At 47.3% G+C, this 27,921-nt stretch overlaps 1 protein-coding gene and 1 long non-coding RNA gene across 2 annotated transcripts; one reads left to right on the top strand and one right to left on the bottom strand.

Moving 5' to 3' along the window:
- Positions 1 to 475: 475 nt before the first annotated feature.
- Positions 476 to 24,753, bottom strand: LOC123747207 (uncharacterized). Its single transcript, XM_045729242.2, has 6 exons — positions 24,605 to 24,753; positions 4,979 to 5,103; positions 3,953 to 4,088; positions 3,252 to 3,439; positions 2,078 to 2,242; positions 476 to 1,694 (listed from the first exon to the last, which is right to left on the bottom strand). Exons 2-6 carry the CDS (start codon positions 5,054 to 5,056, stop codon positions 1,512 to 1,514), a joined length of 750 nt encoding a protein of 249 aa, XP_045585198.2. The 5' UTR covers positions 5,057 to 5,103; positions 24,605 to 24,753; the 3' UTR covers positions 476 to 1,511.
- LOC123747205 (uncharacterized) lies at positions 23,856 to 27,921 on the top strand. Its single transcript, XR_006771652.2, has 3 exons — positions 23,856 to 24,134; positions 24,747 to 24,911; positions 25,449 to 27,921. It is a non-coding gene; the product is annotated as an uncharacterized lncRNA (long non-coding RNA).

Below are 27,921 nucleotides of genomic sequence, written 5' to 3'. Positions count from 1 at the left end.
TGATTGATTACATTGACAGCATGATTGGTAATTTAAACAAGATTAATAGACACCATACACCATATACTTTCTGGAGGATATTTACCTGAAGGGCAACCACTTGGACTAGACGGTAGAGCGACGGTCTCGCTTCATACAGATCGGCGTTCAATCCCCGACCGACCAAGTGGTTGGGGCACCATTCCTTTCCCCCGTCCCATCCCAAATCCTTATCCTAACCCCTTCCCAGTGCTATATAGTCGTAATGGCTTGGCGCTTTTCCTTGATAATTCCTTCCTTCCTTCGACGAGGACAGGAAGCCAGCAGCTTGTCAAAGGTACCTCACAGTTGCCCTGATTTTTTCCAGATGTATTATAAAACCCAATAGAGTTCAAAACCCATAGGTCAGAAGTCAGACCTAAAAATGAGGCTATGTAAATGTGATTTGTAGAAAGTATTTCAAAATTAAGGAAGGATGGAAACATATGTCCTTTTTCTTACTTTATTAACATTTAACACAAATTCATTAAAATGATACAGTTAAAGTGAACATACGTACGTAACACTTGCTAATCCATTCTAGTGCTTAGTCAGGTGCACGCAATTTAAACAGTAAATATGCACATAAAATAATCACACAGATAATATGTAGATAAAGTGGACTACGGAATTTGTATCTCATGACAGTCCCACATGATGATGACAAGAGGCTACCAAGTCTTGCTCAGTGTCAATGATCACGACATTCTTTGAGAACGAAGTCTAATAGCGCACTAATCAATGAATATAATAACTCACTATTTTGAAAACACGAGGAAACGTAAACTGTATATATTTAGATCCCGGTAAGGATCGAAATATAGTCTACGTTTTCTCGTGTTTTAAAAATGGTGGGTTATTATTTTATTGATTGTTGCCGCCAGAGGCGCCTAGTTTACTGTGCACCCAATACTCATCCTAAGGGGGGGGGGGGGGGGTAGAAATAGCCTAAGCTACTCTATCCCTTTGAGATGTATTTCTTTCTTATCTCAATAAACATACTTGAACTCATCCTGTGAGCGGTAGCGCAAAAGGGATTACAGAGGACGCAAAAGGTTTTTATCAGACCTCAACGGAGATTATTATATTAACAATTACATCTATCGTGCACATTGAAGCGTCCTGTGGTGTAGGTGTACTTTTCATGAGCCATTATTCTAATAACGTGCTTTTCTAACGTTACTGGAGTGGCCACCGTGCACACACACACCAACATACCTACATACTACTACAATGCTACGGTATCTGATACACAACTATTCAAGAAAAAAACACAAATAATGTATCCCAGTCAATGCTTAAAGCATAGTTGTCCGAGGAGCCGCTCATGTAAGCCTACACGAACCAGGAATCACAAACTAAGATGCACATTTGTGTACTGCTTTGTGTACACATGGTGTCAGTAAGGGGGACAGTCTGCCTGCTTTCATAATTCTCACTGTACATTCCATGTCTAAACTTCCCTTCACCTGTGCCTGTCCATCCTCCTAGTCCTATGCAGAGTATACCTCCACGAGGCAGAGGCAGAGACTGCGCTGGAAGAGACCTTGCCTGAAGAGGGAGACGATGCGGCCAGTGAGGGCGAGAGATCCTTGTAGCCTAATTATCTGACCAGGACCTGGCGTCGCATTGTAGGTGGTGAGCAGCGTGTCAATCGGGGTTCCAGTATAACCCACCTGTAAATACAAGCACCCATCTTGTTAGTACCCATCACTGACCAGTACATCATTGACCAAACTGCCCAACTATAAAATGTTTGTAATAACTAGCCACGTAGCCTAATAATAACTAGCTACGTAGCCTAAGAAGAAATTTGCGCAGGATAATCTATAAAATAATATAATAAAAAAAGGGGGTGGTAGGAGAAACAAATACTCATAAGTGTTTAGAGTCAAACCACGAGTTTTTCTCTGAATACTGTACTCTTTATTCTCTTCTCCGAGGCTATGGGTTCCTACCATTGGGGGTACCCCATTTATATATACAGTATATAGTGTGTATATATTATCCTAGTGAGGAGGTTATTAATATAAGCTTAAGAAAGAGCCAAGGAACCAACCCGGACGTCAATATCTGTAAAGGACGTGTAGGAGAACTTGGAGACGGTGACGACGACGGCGGCCACAGCCTGAGACTTGCCCAGGTCAACCGTCCAGAAGGGAATCACTTGGTATGTGGAGCAGAAGCAGTCCGTCGCAGACACCTCGCATCTCGCTCCACTCACCTGCTGGCATAAACATTCACTGATATGGTCAATAAATTACATACACAAGAGGAAGAACAAACACAAAACAAGAAGTGAGGAGATAAGAAATGAAATAAAAAAGTGTAACATTACTTTGGTGCACTTCAAGTTATCATCATTAATAGTTTTTTTTGTGTTTAGCTTCAGATAGTGGACTCCATACCCAACCTGTGAGTGTTAGTGGACCCCATACCCATTCTGTGACAGATAGTGAATCCCATACTCGTCCTGTGAGCGGTAGTTGGCCCCATACCTATCCTGTGTGTTAGTGGACTCCATACCCATTCCGTGAGCGGTAGTGAACCACCATACCCATCCTGTGAGCAGTAGTTGACCTCATACCCATCTTGTGAGCAGTAGTTGAACCCATAACCATCCTATGAACGGTAGTGAACCCCATACCCATTCTGTGAGTGTTAGTACCAAGATACTAGAATCGACCAGAGAGAGAGAATTAAGGATATAGATATCACAAGTAAGTTTGACGTTTATCTCTGTCTTAGGTCTAAATTTATTAAGTGCTTTAGGAATAACTTATAGATCATTAGATCTATATGAATGCTTCTCTGCAGGAAATAATACTCATTTAATTGTTTATTTATACTGTGAGGGAAGATAGTGACGGAGATGATGGCGAGCGAGGGAGCTCCAGGTCCAGTCGTCCCCTTTACAGCTAGTCGCACTTTGTCGTGGAGTAATTATCAAAGAAGGCACCAAACTGGGAAGGATTTGGTCGTGGAATTTTTGTATTATTATTTTATAATAATTTGTTGAGCACAGCTCCATGGGGTGTTAGGCTATTTGAATACAGGCCATTAGTGCACTGTGTTACATGGACACAATAAATCACGATGATGTAAAAAGTGTTTGTGGTGAAGCCTAGTAGCACTACCCATGGGCCTATATTGAAGCTAGTGAGTGAAGGAACCAGGAGAAAGTTGGATCCAGTAGAGTAAGGTAGAGAGGGCACTAAAAGACATCAACAAACCGCAGTCTGGCCGAGAGCGTAGTTGGAGAGGATGGTGTTGAGGGAGTAGACGGTCTTGTATCGTGCCAGGTCCGTAGTGGAGGGGCCTGCAGGGACTACATAGTGCGTGAAGCACCAGCTGGAGGAGTCGAGCAGGGGCGGTGCCCACCCAGACGCCACCGTCAGCTCCAGAAGGGAACAGTTGCTCTCTGTAACATGACAAGAATCTGACGACAGCTTCACTCTCAGAAACACTGAGTAATGTTGACCAAACCACACACTAGAAAGTGAAGAGACGACGACGTTTCGGTCCGTCCTGGACCATTATCAAGTCGATTGTGATAATGGTCGACTTGATAATGGTCCAGGACGGACCGAAACGTCGTCGTCTCTTCACTTTCTAGTGTGTGGTTTGGTCAACATTTTTCAGCCACGTTACTGTGACTCCTCGTCTGCACTGAGTCATTGTGCTAGAGACGGGCGCTATGGTGCAAGCATCGAAGCATCTTAATATATTCCTTAAGTAGTAAAGCTTGCAAGTGTTTTGAAATTAATGAGGAATAAAAATGCAATGGAGCAGTCATATATAATGACAACGTTTTATTTATTAAATTATATTTACCAGCGGTGTCTTGTATTTTGAATGAAATTAGTTTTCTTCTTTGGATTGGTGTTAACGCTTATAACTAGCAATTCTGTAGAAATATGTATGAAACAGTGACCTGTATAACAGAAGGCGTTGCAGAAGAGCTGACTGGAGCACTGGAGGGCACAAAAGGTGCGCGGTGACATGGTAAGTCTTGGCGGCAAGGGCACCGACTCCACCAGGCACTGCAGCGCCCCGCTCTCCACCTCCGCCTGACACACGCCACCATTTGGAAGATACAATTCACAACTTGAAAAAAATGGTTTTAACACTTTAAGGTACATTTGCATTTGTGCAGCTTCCCTACACTATATGAAGGGGAGTACAGTGTGTGTCAAGAACTAGCTACGTAATGAATAGTCATAGAGGGCCATCTTAAGGTGTATTATGAGGATATCTACAAGAACACCAGAGTGAATAAAGAGATTGCAACGCTCATGGAAACATGAAATTCCGAATAAATTGTGAGTAGTGTGAGTCACACGCGTCGCGTTACGAGTGACAAACCAGTAATGGTTAAATGAACAAATCCACAAGGGCCGTGACGAGGATTCGAACCTGCGTCCGAGAGTATCCCAGACGCTGCCTTAATCGACTGATCAGTAGTGGTTACTTTGTTTTATATGTTATGGCAAGTTGTCCAGACAGATCGACAGACGCAATACCTGTACTTTAATAACTGATATGGTCAAAAATAAGAATGCTTATTTGTTAAAGATAAAATACATCATATTGGTAAATATATGAAAGCGCAGGTGAGAATGAACCAGCCCTGCTAGACTACTGTAGTCAAGAGACACAATTAATTTAAGGATAATCTTTGACACGCCGGGGCGGGCAACAGCGCCTGTGACGCGGACATTTGAACACACATTATTGGAAGTTCCAATAATGCTGGGAGCTTACACACACTTGAGGGACATATTAAGTACGATGCATAAAAATGTTTAAATCTTTGCCTAGCTTGTTATCTAGGGCTGAAATGTCACTGAGGCTGGAGCAGAGTGGCTACGATGGCCACCGGACTAAGTTTCTGGAGACTGGAAATTGAAACACACACACACACGTCCCTAATCTATACCAAGAGAAGAAGGAGTTATACCTGCTGATACATGATGGCTTGGGTTTCCTGGAAGCCTGAGAGGAGGAACCCAATCAGCAGCATGTCTTTCTGATACATCTCCCACAGCAGGACTAGACGGGGCTCTCGAAGGCGTCACTCACAGCCTGTTTGACAAAACACTGTTCTTCACACTCTGTTTACTTCTGTGACCATCACCTGCGCACGCGTAGTGTGGGCCACACAAGAGAGACTGGCTGCCCAACCACCAAGGCGACTAATTATACACACAACACACACATCGTTTTGTCACAATCAACTAGAATTATATTCCACTCCTGGAGCCTAAACAATTGAGCTACACCCTGAGCAATAAATGTGCATTATTCTGCAACACGCATCGCTCATTTTTTACAGAAAACGGGATACAGAAATTGAATTGATACAGAATATATATATGTATGTATGCGAACAAGCCTGAATGGTCCCCAGGACTATATGCAACTGAAAACTCACACCCCAGAAGTGACTCGAACCCATACTGCCAGGAGCAACGCAACTGGTATGTACAGGACGCCTTAATCCACTTGATATGTATATATACAATATATTTTGATTGTATGTATATAATCAACATATTACTGAACATTCTGGTTGATAAACATATATATATGTCTTCCTTTACACATCCAGAATGATACCAGTCGTACACACAAGTAATTGTATGAGTAGGTACATAGACATTAAGTTGCAATAGACATTCAGACACTTCTACAAAAGGTCACAATCTTGATGACTTCTTGTTAAATTGTCTGAACGTCTATTGCAACTTATGTCTATGTACCTATTCATAAAAGATGTTCACCTTCGCAAATTTCTTATGAAATATCAGCTTGCTAGATTGCAAGGGCCAAGGAAGCTCATTTGTCTCCAGAGGCGTCCTGAGTCTGTCTTACACATGATGCTGTGCAAGACGGTCCCTCATGTGCATGAGTCTTCAGTGCCTGATTCAGATTCAGATTCAGATGTTTATTCAGGTAAGGTATATACATACAAGTGATGTTACATTAATGGATTGATATATAGATAGAGCTAGTACATACAATGCCTAAAGCCACTATTACGCAATGCGTTTCGGGCAATTGGCCAAAACAGCTTTGCTGCTGTCATTATTATCACGTGAAGGAACAAATTGTATTAACACTGAGTGACGTGCTAGCACTGGTCACCCCTCTCTTGGTCCCACTGCTGATACATGATGCTCAGATTTCACTTTGTGACTTAACCCATGATCCTTCTCAACTTGCAGTGACCAAATACATTTTTTTATATTGATCACGATTATACCTACTTTAATCATTTCTACTCTTTAATTTTCGCCTTCACTAAGTTAGTATTGCTGTTCTACTAGCTAATTATATCTAAGAATCGATTATATTTTCACCCCAGCTTGATGCCTCCACCTTCCTTGCTTTCACCCTAGCTTGTTGCCCAATCCCTTTAGCTTCCACCCCATAAACCCGTACAGCTGCAGTATCCTAGCTGAAGGGCCTCTAATACCCCCCCCCAAGGCGGTAATCAACACAACCTTCCTCACCTCAGCATGGTAACCCCCCCCCCTCAGCCATCAGCACTGCCTCAGGCTTTCGTTTGGTAATTGGGTCGTATATCTTGCCCGAGGAACGTAGTTCATATTAGTCCATAAAGATCCATCAGCCTGAGCTCAGTACGGTGGCCTCACGCACAGTGCTCGCGGGTAATTATTAATCCAATCACTTACATCCTCATCATTTCCCACTAACGCGAAATAATATATTATACTAGATAGGGTACCCGGCAGTGGACGGGTCTGTCTGTGTCTGTATGTCTCTCACTCCTTCCCTCCCATCAACTCTCACGTTCTCCCTCCCTCTAGGATCTAACAGCCTCGTCTGACTCATACAGCTTCGTCAGGATATTAATAAGGGTCTGTAACTATCAATTAAATTAAATCTTGTATAAAGCTCTTTACATTTAAACAATAAAAGATAAACATTGATATATATTATATAACAAGATTTGCAGACGTATGGGAACCTGATGACTGGTTCAATGTTGTTAAAGATTCGCTACTTGGAACAAGCAGTTCCAAGTAGCACGGGCTATGGTGAGCCCGTAGGTACTACTGATTCAAACACCTTGGGAGACAAAGCCTATCTCAAATAGATCAGAAGGCCTTCAAGAGGTCCTTAATTTTTGTGTTATAATTCGGCGGCTCATAATTCATGCATGGATGCAACAGTAAAAATGGACGTACGGACAAATAAATTCAATCTAAAATAATAGTCAAATTTATGGCGAGGACTTAATGCTTTCTTGGTCCCAATGCCGCGACATGTAGCTTAGATTTCCAGCAGCAGAGCCCTGGGGTGGTGCAAACTGCCTTGTTTGCACTGGTCCAAGTGCCAACAAGGCAATTCCTCTGCTTTTTATCAATGGTATATAAATTCACTTCTCTAAATTAAGCCACAGAGGTGAGTTCAAGTAAGTAAGTAATTATCAAAAGAAGGCACCAAACCGGGAAGGCTATGTAGCACCATCAAAGACGCAAAATAATCAGAGGGCGCTAAATATCACCAAGGATGCCAATACGAGAACAAAAACGCATAAGGCGAACGATATCAAAAGTATCCGAGTCACCAAGAATTCTATCGAGGGACAGGCGACCGCGAGGGGCGGTCGGAAAGCAAGACATACGCTCGTCCTGGAAGTCAGGACATTCAAGAAGGACATGCACGACCGTAAGAGGGACAATGCAACTAGGACAATAAGGAGCAGGGCGGCGCTCCATCAAGTGACCATGGGTTAAGCGAGTATGGCCAATACGTAACCTCGCCAGAGCTGTTTCCCACCGCCGGTTACGGTGGAAGGAGGACTGCCACGAGGAAACACAACATTTAAGAGTACGTAGCTTGTTACCAGTAACAGACAACCAAGAAGCCTGCCAACGGGTAAGGACTGAGGAATGGATAACCGGGTAAAAGTCGGAATACGGAATGCCCTTACGAGAGATGGGACAAGAGCGGACAGCTTCCTTGGCGGCAGCATCCGCACGCTCATTTAAAGACACACCAATATGGCTGGGAACCCAACAAAACTCAACCGACTTAAATTTACTGTGAACGAGAAACAGCCAATGCTGGATCTCGACAACCACTGGATGAACTGGATTAAAGGACCCGAGAGCCAGAAGGGCACTACGAGAGTCAACAACAACTACAAAGGAAGACTGACAACGAGAAAGTAGGAGACGAAGAGCATAGAGAATAGCATAAAGTTCCGCTGTAAAGATGCTAGTCTCCGGAGGCAAGCGACACATATAAGTGCGATCAGGAAAAACAACAGAGTAGCCAACACCGTCCGCTGACTTAGACCCATCGGTGAAGACAGAAACGGAGCGGGAGTGAGAAGAAAAGTGCTCGAGGAAAAGGCGTTTTAGAACCGTAGGAGGGGTAAAAGCTTTAGTGATACGGGTCAAGGATGTACAAAACCGCAGAAGAGGGACCCTCCACGGGGGCAAAGAAGGAACAACACGAGGAGAAACATCAGAAATACGAACGGAAAGAGAATCCTGCAGGCGAGATAACCGGACAGAAAGAGGGAGGTGGTGAAGAGGAACAGGAACCGCAGGAGGGGTAAAAGTTAAAGCACGACAGAGGCGAGAGGAAGGATGTTGCAAGGACCGCGCAAGATAGCGAAGACAGTAGCGATCACGGCGGTCCTGGAGAGACAGGAAGCCAGTGTCAACATACAAGCTAAGGATGGGAGTCGAACGAAAGGCACCAGAACTGAGGCGCAACCCAGTATGGTGCAAAGCATCAAGACGGCGAAGAGTAGAAGGAGAAGCAGACGAGTAAGCAGGGCAACCATAATCGAGCTTAGACAGGACGAGAGAGGAATGTAAAGCAAGGAGAGTGCGCCTATCTGCCCCCCAAGAAGTATGGGACAAGACCCGAAGGAGGGTAAGGGCCTTAGAGCACTCAACACGGAGGTAAGAGATATGGGGAGACCAAGACAAACGAGTGTCAAGGAATAACCCCAAAAGCTTCGCGGAATCTTTGTATTCAAGGGGATGACCATAAAGTGACAAAGAGGGACGAAGAACAACCCGTTTCCGCGTAAATGTCATGGCACAAGTCTTAGAAGTAGAGAACTTGAAGCCATGATCAGTGGCCCAAGACGACACGGCATCAATTGCAAGTTGAAGCCGACGTTGAAGGAGAGGCGAATCATCACCCTGACAACAAAGGGTAAGATCATCGACATAGAGAGCGGAGAAGACACCAGAAGGAAGAGAGGAAAGAAGACCATTGAGGGCAACCAGAAAAAGAGTAGTGCTCAGAACACTACCCTGGGGCACACCTTCGTATTGCTGAAAAGAGGGAGAGAGAGCGGTACCAAGGCGCACCCGAAAGGAACGACGAGAGAGGAAGCTGCGGAGAAAGAGAGGGAGATGACCACGAAGGCCAAAAGAATGAAGTTGAGATAGGATATGATAACGCCAAGTGGTGTCGTAAGCCTTTTCCAGGTCAAAAAGGACGGCAACAACGGAGGTCTTCGCAGCAAAAGCAGTACGAATATAGACCTCCAAGTTCACCAGGACATCTGTCGTGCTGCGGCACCTGCGGAAACCAAATTGAGAAGGGGAGAGGAGGTGATGGTGTTCCAGGAACCACATCAGACGAACGTTAACCATACGTTCAAAGAGTTTGCAGACACAACTCGTGAGAGCAATAGGGCGAAAGTCCTTAGGGGAAGTACCCAGAGATCCCGGTTTGCGAACAGGGAGGACAACGGCATCGAGCCAGTCCTCAGGGACTGACGACGACTCCCAGATCCGATTATACAGACTCAGTAAATACTGAGACGTGCTCGGAGGGAGATGGCGAAGCATCTCATAATGAATACCATCGGAGCCCGCCGCCGTAGAACCGCAGAGGGCCAGGGCAGAACGAAGTTCAGAGAGAGAGAAGGGATCATTATAGGGAAGCTGAAGATGAGTGCAGAAATCTAAAGGACGAGACTCAAGGACAGGTTTACGAAGAAGGAAAGATTGGGGAAGATGAAGACCAGAGCTAACAGAAGAAAAGTGGGAACCCAGTTCGGAAGCGACCTGCAACGGGTCCGCCACAAGAGTATCATGGAGGTGAAGGACCGGTGAAACATCGGGAACGAACTTACCCGCTATCTTGCGGATTCGCTTCCAGATCTGGGCCAGAGGGGTTTCGGACGTAATTGTTGAGACATAAGATGCCCAACATTCACGTTTAGCCGTACGGATGGCCCTACGGGCCACCGCACTCGCTTTCCTAAAGAAAAGAAAAGAATCGGTCGTCTGCCTACGGCGGTGCCTCTTCCAGGCTGCACGCTTACAGCGGACAGCCCGAGCACAGTCCGCATTCCACCAGGGAACGCACTTCCGTGGACCCCGAGAGGAAGAGCGAGGAATAGAGCGGAGGGCAGCGTTGAAGACAGTGTCATGAAAAAGGAGGAGAGCGCGAGAGAGAGGCAGAAGGGAGAGGTCAGAGAGAGCAGCACTGAGGGTAAATAGGGTCCAGTCTGCCTTAGCAAACTGCCACCTAGGGAAAGAGAGGGAAGGGCGAAAAGAGAAAAAGGAAACAAGGATGGGGAAATGATCACTTCCATGGAGGTCATCAAGAACCTGCCACGTGAAATCTAAGTAAAGAGAAGAAGAGCAGAGAGAAAGATCAAGACAAGAAAGGGTGCGAGTCCGAGAGTCCAAATGAGTGGGCTCACCAGAATTCAGAAGAGACAGGGAAGAAGATAGGAGAAACGGCTCAAGGAGGCGACCCCGGGTATTCGTCAGAACGTCACCCCAAAGAGAATGACGACAATTGAAGTCACCCAGCAGGAGCACAGGCTCCGGCAAGGAGTCTAGGAGGTGTTTCAAATCAGGAAGAGAGAGCGGGACACTCGGGGGGAGATAAATGGAACAAACTGTGTACCATTTCCCCACAAAGATACGAGCAGCAGAACAATGGAGAGGCGAAGGAAAAAGTAAAGGAACAAAGGGAACATCCGCACGAATCAAGAGAGCAGAAGAATTAGAAGCCCCAGCAATGGCTGGGGGGGGGGAGAGAAAGGAATAGCCACGAAAACGACCAGGACGAGCACCAAGCATTGGCTCCTGGAGACAGACACAAAGGGGCGAAAACCGCGAAATCAGAAGTTGGAGTTCGAGGAAATTGGCGTAATAACCTCGAACGTTCCATTGAAGAATGGACAACGACGAGAAGAGAAAGGACAAAAACAGAGAACAAGGAAGAAACAAAGGCGAAAGAGCAACAGAGCATGTTAAAGAATACCAGGGTCGGGATCAGGGTCAGCAAAGTCAGGGTTAGGGGGCATGGGTAAACTGAGCAAAGACGGAGGGAAGGAAACGGGAGAACAGATCAGAGGTGGGCGGGCGGGGCCCGGAGGAGGAGGAGGAGGAAGAGGAGGAGACAACGGAGAGGAGCAGTCAAGGACAGCAGTTGGAAGAGGGGGAGTAGAAAGAGGGGAGCGAACCCCAGCAAGAGCAGCAACCGAAAGGGAAGCAGGGGCCAAAGAAACCTCCATAGCAGGAACAGAGGGCGCAACCACTGAAACGGGAGGGGAAGGAGCAACAGAGCCAGAAGTAGGAGCTAAGGAAGAAAGCGAAGCCTTCTTACCCGCCGGGGAAGAGGAAGGAGAGGAGCCAGGCTTACGCTTCTGACTTAAAGAGACAGGTGTCCCAGCAACTACGTACCGGGCAACGGATTCCAGTGTCTCAACAGGAGAAGCCGAACGAGAGCACACACGACGGCCGTTAGGAGAGCAATGGACATCCGCCTGCACCGACAGGCGGCGGGGAGAGCCGATAGATGGTGGAAGAGGATGGGAAGGAGGATCGGAGGGGGACGAGGAAGAAGACACAGGAGACATGACAGACCGGGTTGAAAGAAGGGGAACCCCAGACAGAGGACCAGGAGGGGGACCCCTGGGGAAAGAACTCAAAGGAACAGAGGAGGGGGCAGTGGGCGTATCAGGGTCCAAGGCCCGGAAACGGTTGAGAGTCTGAGGAAGGGGGGAAGGACGAGGAGAGGAAGAGCGCAACACGCGAGCATAAGGGGCCATATCACCCGGATTTAAAAAATTGTTGTAGGGTATTCATAATTTATTATCCTGATACATGTGAAAGGTGCTGCACCTAGGCCAAGTTTCAGCATCTCAGCCTAAATAGAGACGGAGAAAAAAAAAAAAAAACAAAAAAATACGAATTTTTCAAATATGTTCAAAAAATTTCACAGCCCACAATTGTGAACCAAAATCATTTATAAGACACTCAGCTATGACCTTACTATATAATAAAGATTTGCATGTCACATTATTTTCCTAGATGTATTTAGTGCAATAATACAGATTTTATAAAAGTTCCCCAAAAACGTATGCAACAAAATGAGGTGTATCATTATTTATAAAATCAATAAATCTACGTAGACAAGAATAATGACATGCGTTTATAGAGGTGAATTTTCTACATATAATGTGCAAGTTTCATGTAAATAGAATAATAAATAAAGGCTGTGAAATTTTATCTAGTATTAAAAGTTGGAGTTGCGTAGCGCGCTCTCAAAGTCTACTGAACCTGCGGTCACTCGTGAGTGGTGATTTACGCATTGCGGCCAGCTCGTATGGAGAGCTCGCATGCATCTAGCTGTCAATGCTTCTCTCTTGTTCGTTTGGTAAGTCATATTGCAGTACAAATAGCTAAAAATTCAAAAATAGCATGTTCTGGGAGATATTGTGTGAGCGCGTCAGCGTACATCCTCTCTCCATGAGAGACACGCAGTCACTGACTGCACCACCCTCGTGTCAGACCATATGTTGTGTTGCCATATGGTTAGTTTATATACATTTTATGCATAACATGTTATTTTCAACGCTATTACGAAAAATAAGACATCTACAACGTAAGATACAATACCCCGCGGCGTACTCACGGCGCGAGGACCAGATTCACGAAAGTTGCAGCGGGAAATTTGACTCTAATTACGTTATTTTTTAAGATATCATTAAACGGTTTGGACCACAGTGTTGCCAGAACGTTGTAGTATTTTTCGTAATTTTTCGTAAATATTCCATTTTTCATCGGACTTTCGGTGACATGGCCCCATAAGAGATGTTAGTAAAAGGCGGGAGCCGGCGAACCTGGCGCCTCGCCTCAGGAAAAGACAAACGCTCCCGGTGCTTCAGGTTAAGGACGGCCGCCTCAAGCTTGTAATGGACACAGGCACGGGAGAACGTAGGATGGGCCTCACCGCAGTTGAGGCAGCGAGCTTGGGGAGAAGTGCACTCCGACTTAGAGTGACCTTCACTCCCACACAAAGGACAGAGAGAGACAGTCCCAGAGCAGCGGAGGGCACCATGCCCAAACCTCCAGCACTTATTACAAAGTCGAGGAGAAGGAATATACTCCTGGACAGAGCACCTAGCACCAGCAAGAATGACAGAGGATGGAAGGGTCCTACCATCAAAGGTGATCTTCACAACGCGAAGGGGTTGACGGCGACGACCACGAGGGGGACGAGTAAACGAGTCAACCTGGAGGACAGAATGGCCTTGGGCATCAAGGATATGCCGAATATCATCATGGCAATCCTGCAGATTCCGAACACCGGTTGCAACATGGGGTGGGAGGAGAATAGTGCCAACACTGGAATTCATCTGAACGTTCTTGGAGACCCGAACAGGGATCTCGCCAAGGCAAGATAAGGCAGCCAAGCGGGAAGCCGCATCCTGAGAAGGAGCAGCAACGACACGTGTACCGAGACGAGTGGGGTTGAAAGTAACACACGCATCCACGGAATCTACAAGATGCCGATGGAGGGAGAAATCGTCAGGAGGCGCAGAATCAAGAGGGAGGAGATCAAAGTATTTGGCCCATGAAGCAGGACCAAACAAGGCCCGATACGCATCAGCACGGGAAGGAATCGAGCGAGTGCGGTTGGGGCGCGAACGGCGTTGAGAACCCCTAGAGAGAGAGGGGTCAAAAGGCGCAGTAGTCACAACGAAAGACTTAGCCACACCAGGGGACGAAGTGGTCACCACCGGGGGCTGGAGGCTCGACCCAACCTCAGAGGAGGGAGGGGAGCTGGGGGAAGAAGTCAGGACGGTCAAAGGAGGAGCAAGGTCGGGGCCCAACGTAGCGGGAGCTACAGAGCCTGGTCTTCCAATACTGGCCGACTCGGGGGCTTGGTCGCCCACCCCACGAGCCTGAGAGGGTACAACGGAAACATTCAACGACATAGAGACGAAAAGTGACAAATTCATCCACGAACGTACCCCCATACCCACCATGGAGCCACAATTAGAGGCAGGACACCCAACAGGAAGCTATCGCCGATCATGCCGGGGCCCCCTAGGGGTGCGTCGTGAGTATACGCCCCACAAACGCCACCTTAAGAACCGTCAGTCCGTCGAGATCGGGTTCAGCGACGAAAGGGGGATTGACAATAAAAGGTTCCCCTCGCTCGAGACGTCGGGTACTACAGTTCTACGGGTGCAAGAGTATGCCTCCTCAAGCACCCGGGCGTCAAAATAGAAGAAGTCCAAAGAAATAATCCAAAACAAGCAAAAGGTCGGCAGGAAACGACAAGCAGATAGGAGAAGAGGGGGGAGAAAAACGAAACATAAGGAAAAGGAAAAGCGATCCGGCACAATTGGAGAAGACAGCAGCAGGAGTGCAAGGCCAGAAAAGGACAGAGGACTGCCCAATGGAGCATCACACTCCGGCAGCCGTCCACCAAGCCCCCTCACGACGCCAACGGGCCGGAAGGGGAGGGGGAGAGGTGAGTTCAAGTTCAAGTAAGTAAGTAAGTAATTATCAAAAGAAGGCACCAAACCGGGAAGGCTATGTAGCACCATCAAATACGCAAAATAACCAGAGGGCGCTAAATATCACCAAGGATGCCAATACGAGAACAAAAACGCATAAGGCGAACGATATCAAAAGTATCCGAGTCACCAAGAATTCTATCGAGGGATAGGTGACCGCGAGGGGCGGTCGGAAAGCAAGACACACGCTCGTCCTGGAAGTCAGGACATTCAAGAAGGACATGCACGACCGTAAGAGGGACAATGCAACTAGGACAATAAGGAGCAGGGCGGCGCTCCATCAAGTGACCATGGGTTAAGCGAGTATGGCCAATACGCAACCTCGCCAGAGCTGTTTCCCACCGCCGGTTACGGTGGAAGGAGGACGGCCACGAGGAAACACAACATTTAAGAGTACGTAGCTTGTTACCAGTAACAGACAACCAAGAAGCCTGCCAACGGGTAAGGACTGAGGAATGGATAACCGGGTAAAAGTCGGAATACGGAATGCCTTTACGAGAGATGGGACAAGAGCGGACAGCTTCCTTAGCGGCAGCATCCGCACGCTCATTTAAAGACACGCCAATATGGCTGGGAACCCAACAAAACTCAACCGACTTAAATTTACTGTGAACGAGAAACAGCCAATGCTGGATCTCGACAACTACTGGATGAACTGGATTAAAGCACCCGAGAGCCATGAGGGCACTACGAGAGTCAACAACAACCACAAAGGAAGACTGACAACGAGAAAGCAGGAGACGAAGAGCATAGAGAATAGCATAAAGTTCCGCTGTAAAGATGCTAGTCTCCGGAGGCAAGCGACACATATAAGTGCGATCAGGAAAAACAACAGAGTAGCCAACACCGTCCGCTGACTTAGACCCATCGGTGAAGACAGAAACGGAGCGGGAGTGAGAAGAAAAGTGCTCGAGGAAAAGGCGTTTTAGAACCGTAGGAGGGGTAAAAGCTTTAGTGATACGAGTCAAGGATGTACAAAACCGCGGAAGAGGGACCCTCCACGGGGGCAAAGAAGGAACAACACGAGGAGAAACATCAGAAATACGAACGGAAAGAGAATCCTGTAGGCGAGATAACCGGACAGAAAGAGGGAGGTGGCGAAGAGGAACAGGAACCGCAGGAGGGGTAAAAGTTAAAGCACGACAGAGGCGAGAGGAAGGATGTTGCAAGGACCGCGCAAGATAGCGAAGACAGTAGCGATCACGGCGGTCCTGGAGAGACAGGAAGCCAGTGTCAACATACAAGCTAAGGACGGGAGTCGAACGAAAGGCACCAGAACTGAGGCGCAACCCAGTATGGTGCAAAGCATCAAGACGGCGAAGAGTAGAAGGAGAAGCAGACGAGTAAGCAGGGCAACCATAATCGAGCTTAGACAGGACGAGAGAGGAATGTAAAGCAAGGAGAGTGCGCCTATCTGCCCCCCAAGAAGTATGGGACAAGACCCGAAGGAGGGTAAGGGCCTTAGAGCACTCAACACGGAGGTAAGAGATATGGGGAGACCAAGACAAACGAGTGTCAAGGAATAACCCCAAAAGCTTCGCGGAATCTTTGTATTCAAGAGGATGACCATAAAGTGACAAAGAGGGACGAAGAACAACCCGTTTCCGCGTAAAAGTCATGGCACAAGTCTTAGAAGTAGAGAACTTGAAGCCATGACCTGTGGCCCAAGACGACACGGCATCAATTGCAAGTTGAAGCCGACGTTGAAGGAGAGGCGAATCATCACCCTGACAACAAAGGGTAAGATCATCGACATAGAGAGCGGAGAAGACACCAGAAGGAAGAGAGGAAAGAAGACCATTGAGGGCAACCAGAAAAAGAGTAGTGCTCAGAACACTACCCTGGGGCACACCTTCGTATTGCTGAAAAGAGGGAGAGAGAGCGGTACCAAGGCGCACCCGAAAGGAACGACGAGAGAGGAAGCTGCGGAGAAAGAGAGGGAGATGACCACGAAGGCCAAAAGAATGAAGTTGAGATAGGATATGATAACGCCAAGTGGTGTCGTAAGCCTTTTCTAGGTCAAAAAGGATGGCAACAACAGAGGTCTTCGCAGCAAAAGCAGTACGAATATAGACCTCCAAGTTCACCAGGACATCTGTCGTGCTGCGGCACTTGCGGAAACCAAATTGAGAAGGGGAGAGGAGGTGATGGTGTTCCAGGAACCACATCAGACGAACGTTAACCATACGTTCAAAGAGTTTGCAGACACAACTTGTGAGAGCAATAGGGCGAAAGTCCTTAGGGGAAGTACCCAGAGACCCCGGTTTGCGAACAGGGAGGACAACGGCATCGAGCCAGTCCTCAGGGACTGACGACGACTCCCAGATCCGATTATACAGACTCAGTAAATACTGAGACGTGCTCGGAGGGAGATGGCGAAGCATCTCATAATGAATACCATCGGAGCCCGCCGCCGTAGAACCGCAGAGGGCCAGGGCAGAACGAAGTTCAGAGAGAGAGAAGGGATCATTATAGGGAAGCTGAAGATGAGTGCAGAAATCTAAAGGACGAGACTCAAGGACAGGTTTACGAAGAAGGAAAGATTGGGGAAGATGAAGACCAGAGCTAACAGAAGAAAAGTGGGAACCCAGTTCGGAAGCGACCTGCAACGGGTCCGCCACAAGAGTATCATGGAGGTGAAGGACCGGTGAAACATCGGGAACGAACTTACCCGCTATCTTGCGGATACGCTTCCAGATCTGGGCCAGAGGGGTTTCGGACGTAATTGTCGAGACATAAGATGCCCAACATTCACGTTTAGCCGTACAGATGGCCCTACGGGCCACCGCACTCGCTTTCCGAAAGAAAAGAAAAGAATCGGTCGTCTGCCTACGGCGGTGCTTCTTCCAGGCTGCACGCTTACAGCGGACAGCCCGAGCACAGTCCGCATTCCACCAGGGAACGCACTTCCGTGGACCCCGAGAGGAAGAGCGAGGAATAGAGCGGAGGGCAGCGTCGAAGACAGTGTCATGAAAAAGGAGGAGAGCGCGAGAGAGGGGCAGAAGGGAGAGGTCAGAGAGAGTAGCACTGAGGGAAAATAGGGTCCAGTCCGCCTTAGCAAACTGCCACCTAGGGAAAGAGAGGGAAGGGCGAAAAGAGAAAAAGGAAACAAGGATGGGGAAATGATCACTTCCATGGAGGTCATCAAGAACCTGCCACGTGAAATCTAAGTAAAGAGAAGAAGAGCAGAGAGAAAGATCAAGACAAGAAAGGGTGCGAGTTCGAGAGTCCAAATGAGTGGGCTCACCAGAATTCAGAAGAGACAGGGAAGAAGAGAGGAGAAACGGCTCAAGGAGGCGACCCCGGGTATTCGTCAGAACGTCACCCCAAAGAGAATGACGACAATTGAAGTCACCCAGCAGGAGCACAGGCTCCGGCAAGGAGTCTAGGAGGTGTTTCAAATCAGGAAGAGAGAGTGGGACACTCGGGGGGAGATAAATGGAACAAACTGTGTACCATTTCCCCACAAAGATACGAGCAGCAGAACAATGGAGAGGCGAAGGAAAAAGTAAAGGAACAAAGGGAACATCAGCCCGAATCAAGAGAGCAGAAGAATTAGAAGCCCCAGCAATGGCTGGGGGGGGGGGAGAGAAAGGAATAGCCACGAAAACGACCAGGACGAGCACCAAGCATTGGCTCCTGGAGACAGACACAAAGGGGCGAAAACCGCGAAACCAGAAGTTGGAGTTCGAGGAAATTGGCGTAATAACCTCGAACGTTCCATTGAAGAATGGACAACGACGAGAAGAGAAAGGACAAAAACAAAGAACAAGGAAGAAACAAAGGCGAAAGACCAACAGAGCACGTTAAAGAATATCAGGGTCGGGATCAGGGTCAGCAAAGTCAGGGTTAGGGGGCATGGGTAAACTGAGCAAAGACGGAGGGAAGGAAACGGGAGAACAGATCAGAGGTGGGCGGGCAGGGTCCGGAGGAGGAGGAGGAAGAGGAGGAGACAACGGAGAGGAGCAGTCAAGGACAGCAGCAGGAAGAGGGGGAGTAGAAAGAGGGGAGCGCACCCCAGCAAGAGCAGCAACCGAAAGGGAAGCAGGGGCCAAAGAAACCTCCATAGCAGGAACAGGGGGCGCAAGCACCGAAACGGGAGGGGAAGGAGCAACAGAGCCAGGAGGAGGAGCTGAGGAAGAAAGCGAAGCCTTCTTACCCGCCGGGGAAGAGGAAGGAGAGGAGCCAGGCTTACGCTTCTGACTTAAAGAGACCGGTGTCCCAGCAACTACGTACCGGGCAACGGATTCCAGTGTCTCAACCGGAGAAGCCGAACGAGAGCACACACGACGGCCGTTAGGAGAGCGATGGACATCCGCCTGCACCGACAGGCGGCGGGGAGAGCCGATAGATGGAGGAAGAGGATGGGAAGGAGGATCGGAGGGGGACGAGGAAGAAGACACAGGAGACATGACAGACCGGGTTGAAAGAAGGGGAACCCCAGACAGAGGACCAGGAGGGGGACCCCTCGGGAAAGAACTCAAAGGAACAGAGGAGGGGGCAGTGGGAGTATCAGGGTCCAAGGCCCGGAAACGGTTGAGAGTCTGAGGAAGGGGGGAAGGACGAGGAGAGGAAGAGCGCAACACGCGAGCATAAGAGATGTTAGTATAAGGCGGGAGCCGGCGAACCTGGCGCCTCGCCTCAGGAAAAGACAAACGCTCCCGGTGCTTCAGGTTAAGGACGGCCGCCTCAAGCTTGTAATGTACACAGGCACGGGAGAACGTAGGATGGGCCTCACCGCAGTTGAGGCAGCGAGCGTGGGGAGAAGTGCACTCCGACTTAGAGTGACCTTCACTCCCACACAAAGGACAGAGAGAGACAGTCCCAGAGCAGCGGAGGGCACCATGCCCAAACCTCCAGCACTTATTACAAAGTCGAGGAGAAGGAATATACTCCTGGACAGAGCACCTAGCACCAGCAAGAATGACAGAGGATGGAAGGGTCCTACCATCAAAGGTGATCTTCACAACGCGAAGGGGTTGACGGCGACGACCACGAGGGGGACGAGTAAACGAGTCGACCTGGAGGACAGAATGGCCTTGGGCATCAAGGATATGCCGAATATCATCGTGGCAATCCTGCAGATTCCGAACACCGGTTGCAACATGGGGTGGGAGGAGAATAGTGCCAACACTGGAATTCATCTGAACGTTCTTGGAGACCCGAACAGGGATCTCGCCAAGGCAAGATAAGGCAGCCAAGCGGGAAGCCGCATCCTGAGAAGGAGCAGCAACGACACGGGTACCGAGACGAGTGGGGTTGAAAGTAACACACGCATCCACGGAATCTACAAGATGCCGATGGAGGGAGAAATCGTCAGGAGGCGCAGAATCAAGAGGGAGGAGATCAAAGTATTTGGCCCATGAAGCAGGACCAAACAAGGCCTGATACGCATCAGCACGGGAAGGAATCGAGCGAGTGCGGTTGGGGCGCGAACGGCGTTGAGAACCCCTAGAGAGAGAGGGGTCAAAAGGCGCAGTAGTCACAACGAAAGACTTAGCCACACCAGGGGACGAAGTGGTCACCACCGGGGGCTGGAGGCTCGACCCAACCTCAGAGGAGGGAGGGGAGCTGGGGGAAGAAGTCAGGACGGTCAAAGGAGGAGCAAGGTCGGGGCCCAACGCAGCGGGAGCTACAGAGCCTGGTCTTCCAATACAGGCCGACTCGGGGGCTTGGTCGCCCACCCCACGAGCCTGAGAGGGTACAACGGAAACATTCAACGACATAGAGACGAAAAGTGAAAAATTCATCCACGAATGTGCCCCCCATACCCACCATGGAGCCACAATTAGAGGCAGGACACCCAACAGGAAGCTATCGCCGATCATGCCGGGGCCCCCTAGGGGTGCATCGTGAGTATACGCCCCACAAACGCCACCTTAAGAACCGTCAGTCCGTCGAGATCGGGTTCAGCGACGAAAGGGGGATTGACAATAAAAGGTTCCCCTCGCTCGAGACGTCGGGTACTACAGTTCTACGGGTGCAAGAGTATGCCTCCTCAAGCACCCGGGCGTCAAAATAGAAGAAGTCCAAAGAAATAATCCAAAACAAGCAAAAGGTCGGCAGGAAACGACAAGCAGATAGGAGAAGAGGGGGGAGAAAAACGAAACATAAGGAAAAGGAAAAGCGATCCGGCACAATTGGAGAAGACAGCAGCAGGAGTGCAAGGCCAGAAAAGGACAGAGGACTGCCCAACGGAGCATCACACTCCGGCAGCCGTCCACCAAGCCCCCTCACGACGCCAACGGGCCGGAAGGGGAGGGGGGTTCAAGTTCAAGTATGTTTATTGAGACAAGAAAGAAATACATCTCAAAGGGATAGAGTAGCTTAGGCTATTTCTACCCCCCCTAAGAGGTGAGGTAATTATCAGGTGCTAATCCAGTACGACTATATAGTACTTAGAAAGGATATAAGGACATATATTAGAGGTATAATATGAGGTGGAGTGAAGGAACGGTATCCAACCCCTTGGACCACTGAGGCTCGACCGCTGGGCCTACACGAAGGCCGTCGCTCTACCGATCAGTACAGTCATAGAGGCTTCAAATTTATCGTAAAATTATAGTAATGTTCTCAACATATATATAACTGATCAATCGTTAGTACAACAAACACAGGAGTAACGCTTCTGGTCACTAGGACAACCGGCCGTCAAGCGAACAGATGTGCGCAGTCAGTCAAGAGATATATAAACCGAGATGTGTAACCTGCTTCTCCACGTATATACATCGAGTTAACACACACAGAGAGATCACACTAACGTGATGCATCAAATATCTAGTAAGTTCAGTAGAACTTCGGTTGCAACCCTTTTAACCCTGTCGTAGCTCAGTCGATTAAGGCAGTGTCTGGGATGCTCTCAGACGCAGGTTCGAATCCTCGTCACTGCCCTTGTGGATTTGTTCATCGAGTTGACGTTAATCCAGAAGTACAGTATATCCAGGATAAAAGTACTCTTGATGGTTGGTCAGTAAGGTACTGTAGCGGCGTCAATAAGTCTGGCTCAGGTGATAAGCCTCAAGCCAGCAGGAAACTATACCAAGCTGCTGATGAGAGAGCACATGCGCTGGCCCCCCGCTGGGACCACCAGTCACCAGGGACCGCACGCTGGGCCTCACTCTTCTGGAGGGCCGGCCCACGCGGGAAGGTGCTGGAGATGTCTCCTCTCTGGCTACTGATGTCCGGCGGTGGCCTCCTCCTGTATTTGCAGGAGACTGGAGCCACTGTAGTCTCCACTACCTTTACACAGGTATATAGCGACTTTATTCATTACAGCTACATATTAATTTTCATGGTTGAAAGCCTTTATGAATATAAATAAACAAATTTCCACTTGAGAATTTTGTTGAAAGCATTGCCATCTAACCTGACCAAACAGCCTTCCCAGGATCCAAGCAACTTCCATAAGATTAAATGTTTACTTTTATGAATAGTCTACTCGCAGTGTGATTAGGTAATACATGTTGACAATGCCTTTAGTATGCCATAAGCTATTGAGTGCAAGTGTAACAGCGTGACCCCCCGCACCGCTTGTGTTGGGGGGTAGAAATAGCCTAAGCTACTCTATCCATTTGAGATGTATTTCTTGCTTATCTCAATAAACATACTTGAACTTGAACTTGTGTTGGCAGGCGGTGCTGCCCACCAGTTTCAACACCTGCCTACAGGCGGAGGTAACTCTGCCCAAGACGCTCTACGTGTCTCCAGTCTTTTTCTGTAGCGTCCACTGCGCCACTCACCCCACCTGCAATTCTTTCTGTCCCACTGGTGAGGAAAATCCCGCAGCTGTTGTTTTATTGTAATTGGGAGAGGAGGAAATATTTTATACTAATTAGCAAGAAACAAAGATGTCAGAGTAATTAGGAGAATTTGTTTAGGTAGAACCGATTTTTAAAGGCTTTTATGCCTATCGACTGTCAGGATCATTAAGGTTGGAGCCTATTTAGCGCCTCACCTGACAGTACACATAAACCTCAGAGCTGATAATTATGCTTTTGGATTCACAACCTGCACGTCTCTGTGTATACACTCAATATTGGGAAAGTTATTAGATAAATTTAGTGACTAAAGAGATACAAATCTTGAGCCAAAGAGCACCAAGGTTAAAGACTATTATTTACTTTCCTCTCCAATCTTATCAAAAGAAAGCGGCAAGCCGGAAAGACTATGTATCACTGTATTGCAGGATATTTACAAGGCGCTAAATATCACTCAGGATCTCAGTACCAGAACAAACGGACATACGGCGAGCGACATCAAAGGTATTGGATTCGTCAAGATTTCTGGCTACTTTCAAGTTACTCTAGGGACAAGTAACAATTGGAAAGCAAGACTTATCATTCTGAAAATTAGATAAATTTAACTAGGAGAATTTGTGCCGACTGTATGCCGGACAATAAGGAGCAGGGCGTCGTTCCATTAATGCCCTTGAGTTAATTAAGCGCGTATAGCCGATATGCAGCCTAGTAAGAGCCGTTTCCAGCGTGTATTATGGCGGCTGGTCGCAGAGGAATGCGAGAGGAGTATGGCGGGCAGTGAAGGGAAGCTGGCCATAGGACACAAGTTAGGACACAAGTTAGGTCACATACACACACACACACTCACCCAACTAACAGTGCATACAGTCTTTCTACAACCGTTTGCTCATCGTATGTTTCCTGGGACTTTGTTATAAATTTAAAATTATAGTAGTTAACATTTGGAAACAGTCTACGCATATCCCTCGCTCAATTCTAACACAGAATCACTAATTAAAAAAATTCGCAATTGTTTCTGATTTTAACTGTTAAACACAAACAAAAATAAAGCTTATATCTCAGAAATGGTCTCATTACAGTGCGAGCCCGAGTGTTAATATTGTATAAGAATGTACAAAGTTTCTCGTTATTTAATTTTAATTATTATATTTTAATTATTATTATTCATTTATTTAGTTTAACATAATTATTAAGATACTGCAAACAAGATTATCGTATCCAGTCGTAGTGCTAAAAAGTCTGATAGCAGGAAGGCTGTATCGGCGTTATCAGCCTTACCTTTAGGAACTTGGCTGTAACAATCATCGTTGGTGGTTGTATTTAATGTTGTTCACCTGTCTTCAGAGACCACCTGTCACCTGCTGAAGGTAGCGGGTGCGTCTGGTGTGTGGCAGTCTGGTAATTCCCAGTCATCCTCCGGGGTCGCCTGCTTCGTCCCCTTCTTAGCCTCCAGAGGAGACCTGGCCCTCGGCAAGACTGTCAAGGACGCAGGCTCATGGACCAATTACGCTCCTGGCTACACAGTCGTATGTTATCCTTACCCTTATTGTTGTTGTTTAAGACTCAGCTTCTAGGAACAAAAAGTGCCAAGCAGCACGGGCTATGGTGAGCCCGTATTGGACTTATCTGGCACAGGAGTGGGGCTGTAACTCCTTACCCTTATGTTATAGTATTGCTTTATATCAGTCCTGAAATGTTGTTACAGTGAACGAAGCTGCTGATGCTGCATATATTGACAGATACAAAATTATATAAATAAGATGTTGAAATCATCAAAATAAAACTGGTAATAGTGCATTAGATTTAGACAAGTTTACATATAATAATGTATATAGTAAAACATGTCCACCAGGTGATATGCGACTTGCTCCTCAGGTGAAGCATTACACATTCACCTTGAAATTGTTACTTTTGGAAAATTATTAAATTGATGCCTTCTTTGGCAGCCTTATTCTCAATGTTGTTATTTACGTTCTCTTTTGTTGTTTATTTTTACCCTCTGACATGTGTGGCGTGACGACGTATGTGGGCGTGATGACATGTGTGGGCGTGATGACATGTGGGCGTGACGACATGTGTGGGCGTGACGACATGTGACGTGCGTGCCGTCGTGTGGGCGGTGTGTGTGTGGTGACCAGGTGGGCGGCGCCCGGTGCGAGGCAGCATCCACAGGTTGCTACTGCTCGCCCCTACAACTGGTCCCCTACTTGACGGTGGACCTGAGCACCTCCAGCCCCGTCGTCACCGTCGTCGTCACCGTCTCCAGATTCTACCCACACTACTTTACAAACGTGGATATACGCGTAGGTTCTTCCTGGTGCTGTGTGTAGGCTCTGAGGCCGTGCCACCACACCTCTCCAAATATGCACCTGTCATTAATATGCATGAACAAAATTATGGAATATATGTGAAATTAAAGATTAAAATTAAGATTTATATAATAATCATTTCTCTGAGAGCACTTAAACATTACCATGGAAAAAATGATGATTCGAAATTGTATAGGGAAAAAATCAGAATTTATTTATCCACGGAATAACTATGCCAATTATAAAATGTTAAAATTTATCATTTAAATTCCTCTTATGTTTCTGAAAATAAAAAAAAGTATTTTAATTCCTGGGTGGTAAGAGAGGGTAGAATTTAGATTAACAATGTCGTTAAAGGTTTTTCATGAGTCGCAAAACGTCAGAAGAGGCGGGTGGTAGCCTCACCCGATGACAGTTTTAACCATAAATGCCGCGGGCTGATTTGGTCGGTCAGTTTGGGTCATTAACTAGGCACGTGCGAGAACTAAGTTTAAGGAAGGTGGATGACTATAGTAACCTTTTTGTTTATAGGTGGGTGACAAAGGGAACATATTGGATACGTTACTGGTGAACTACAAAGGTCCGGCCAGTCCCGGGGAGGTCCTCACACTCACAGGCTCCACCACCCTTGTAGGCCGATATGTGTCTCTCTTCCGTAGAGGTCTTCTCTCGCAGAGCATCTGCTTCTGTGTGGTGCAGGTGTACAGTGTGTAGACCTGCCTAGGTTCCTACTGCTTTCGGTCTGAAGGTAAACTGTTCCTTATAGGAACAAATAGTCGTCTGCTCCTGTACCAACCTGCGTAAAACAAAATCCATGGTGATCCAAAATCCAAAAATCCATCTCTGTACCTGGCAATTTTATTCTGGAAGGAAAGTTAAGTGCCTTTTAGCCAAGTTATGCGTGAGCAGTACGATTATTGCCTAACACACGTAACTCTTGATGACCAAACCACGCATCAGAAGATGAAGAAACGTCCTCGTTTCATAATGTTGATGTGTGGTTGTGTCATCATATCTTCAGCCACGTTATTGTGACTCCTCGTCTGCACGAGACTCTTGAGTGTGTCCTCTAAGTCCAGCACCCGTGTGAGTGCACTTGAACACTGCTGTTATAAGTGACTCATCATTTATACAGAATTGCTGTACATGACATATTGTTGGTGTGTAAATGCATATAGTTCGGATCTCAAGAATGATTTTCACCCTTTAATATTAACCTTGAATAATAAAGGTGGTAGGCACTGATGGCTAACTGTAGTATTGGTCAAATAATTTACAGATGAATCTCAACAATAAAGACGATAATACTTACATTCTGTCTCAATCATAATCAGGTTTTTGACTTCAAGTGAAATGGGTTAAGTATATGTGTCGTCGGTGGAAACATAATAAAGTTCTTAATACCAGTCACAACTGATTTGATTCATGATCCCTGCAGTATATGCTACTGATTATTGTATTATTATTTTTATTTGTGTTACGTATTCTGGGTGATATATCACACGATGGCAGCCACTGACATCGATTTCACTGGCACTAATACCTTGTCAGAGTTAAGACATAGAATACCTTGTCATAAGAGTTAAAATGAGAATCGATAATAGAAATTTCCCAGTAACATCTGCAAGAGACCTCAACCACAATTACAAAGGAACGTTGACGTCGGGAAAGCAACTGACAAAGTCCATACAAGACTGCATACTGCTCAACCGTAGAGATGCAAGTCTTGGGATGCAGGCGGCATATATCTGGTCAGGAAAGACAACGGAGTAGCGACCATTTGGTCACCATTTGGTCCGGGAGACATCTCCCGTCATGCAGGGTGTTGTCGCACCACCACAGATCTCCAGTATCATCTATTGATACTTGTGATGGCTCAAAAGGGCCTCCACTTACGAGCTACTCATGCCCATGCCACCTTTTGGGTGGCTTCATGTTCATCTTAACACATTCACGTGGGAGACATCTCCCGTCACGCAGGGTGCAGTCGCACCTCCACAGATCTCCAGTATCATCTATTGATACTGGTGATGGCTCAAAAGGGCCACCATGTACGGGCTATTCATGCCCGTGCCACCTTTTGGGTGGCTTCATCTTCATAACACATTCACAAGGGAGACATCTCCCGTCATGCAGCGTGCATTCCCACCTCCACTGATCTCCAGTATCAGCTCTTGATACTGGTAATGGCTCAAAAGGGCCACCACTTACGGGCTATTCATGCCCGTGCCACCTTTTGGGTGGCTTAATCTTCATCAATCATCAACGGAGTAGGCTACACCATCGACAGACTTAGACCCATCTGGGAAGAGGGCAATGGAACGTGAGTGCGAAGAAAAGTGTTTAACAAAAAATAAACATTTCATAACCGCAGGAGGGCCTTTACAATGTGGGTCAAGGTCTTGCAAAACTTTGCCAGTGGAATCCTTCATTGGCGCAAAGATGGAACGATACAAGGAGATATATTGCTAACATGAACTGAGAGGGAATCTTGCAAGTGAGATATCCATACGAAAAAGGAAGGAGGTGAAATGCAATGTAGTGTAATTATTAAAAGAAGGTACCAAGCCGGGTAGGCTATGTAGCACCATCATATATGCGGGACAATCATAGGGCGCTAAATATCACTAAGGATGTCAATACGAGAACAGAAACACACAAAGCGAACGACATCAAATGTATCCGATTCACCTAGAATTCTATCAAGGAACAAGTGACTGAGGGATGGTCGGAAAGTAAGACACGCTCGTGTTGGAAGTCAGGACAAGGATATGCATGACCGTAAGAGGGACAATGTAGTTTGGATAATAAGGAGCAGGGCGGCGCTCCATTAACTGCCTGTGAGTTAAGCGTGTATGACCAATACGCAACCTTCCCAGAGCCGTTTCCCACTGCTGAACAAATCCACAAGGGCCGTGACGAGGATTCGAACCTGCGTCCGGGAGCATCCCAGACACTGCCTTAACCACTCCCACTGCTAGTTACGGTGGTAGGAGGAAGGTCA

Source organism: Procambarus clarkii, chromosome 94, assembly GCF_040958095.1.
Source record: "Procambarus clarkii isolate CNS0578487 chromosome 94, FALCON_Pclarkii_2.0, whole genome shotgun sequence".
Taxonomy (NCBI): Eukaryota; Metazoa; Arthropoda; class Malacostraca; order Decapoda; family Cambaridae; genus Procambarus; species Procambarus clarkii.
Note: the sequence above shows the minus strand (reverse complement) of the source record. Positions and strands in the feature narration are given on the sequence as shown.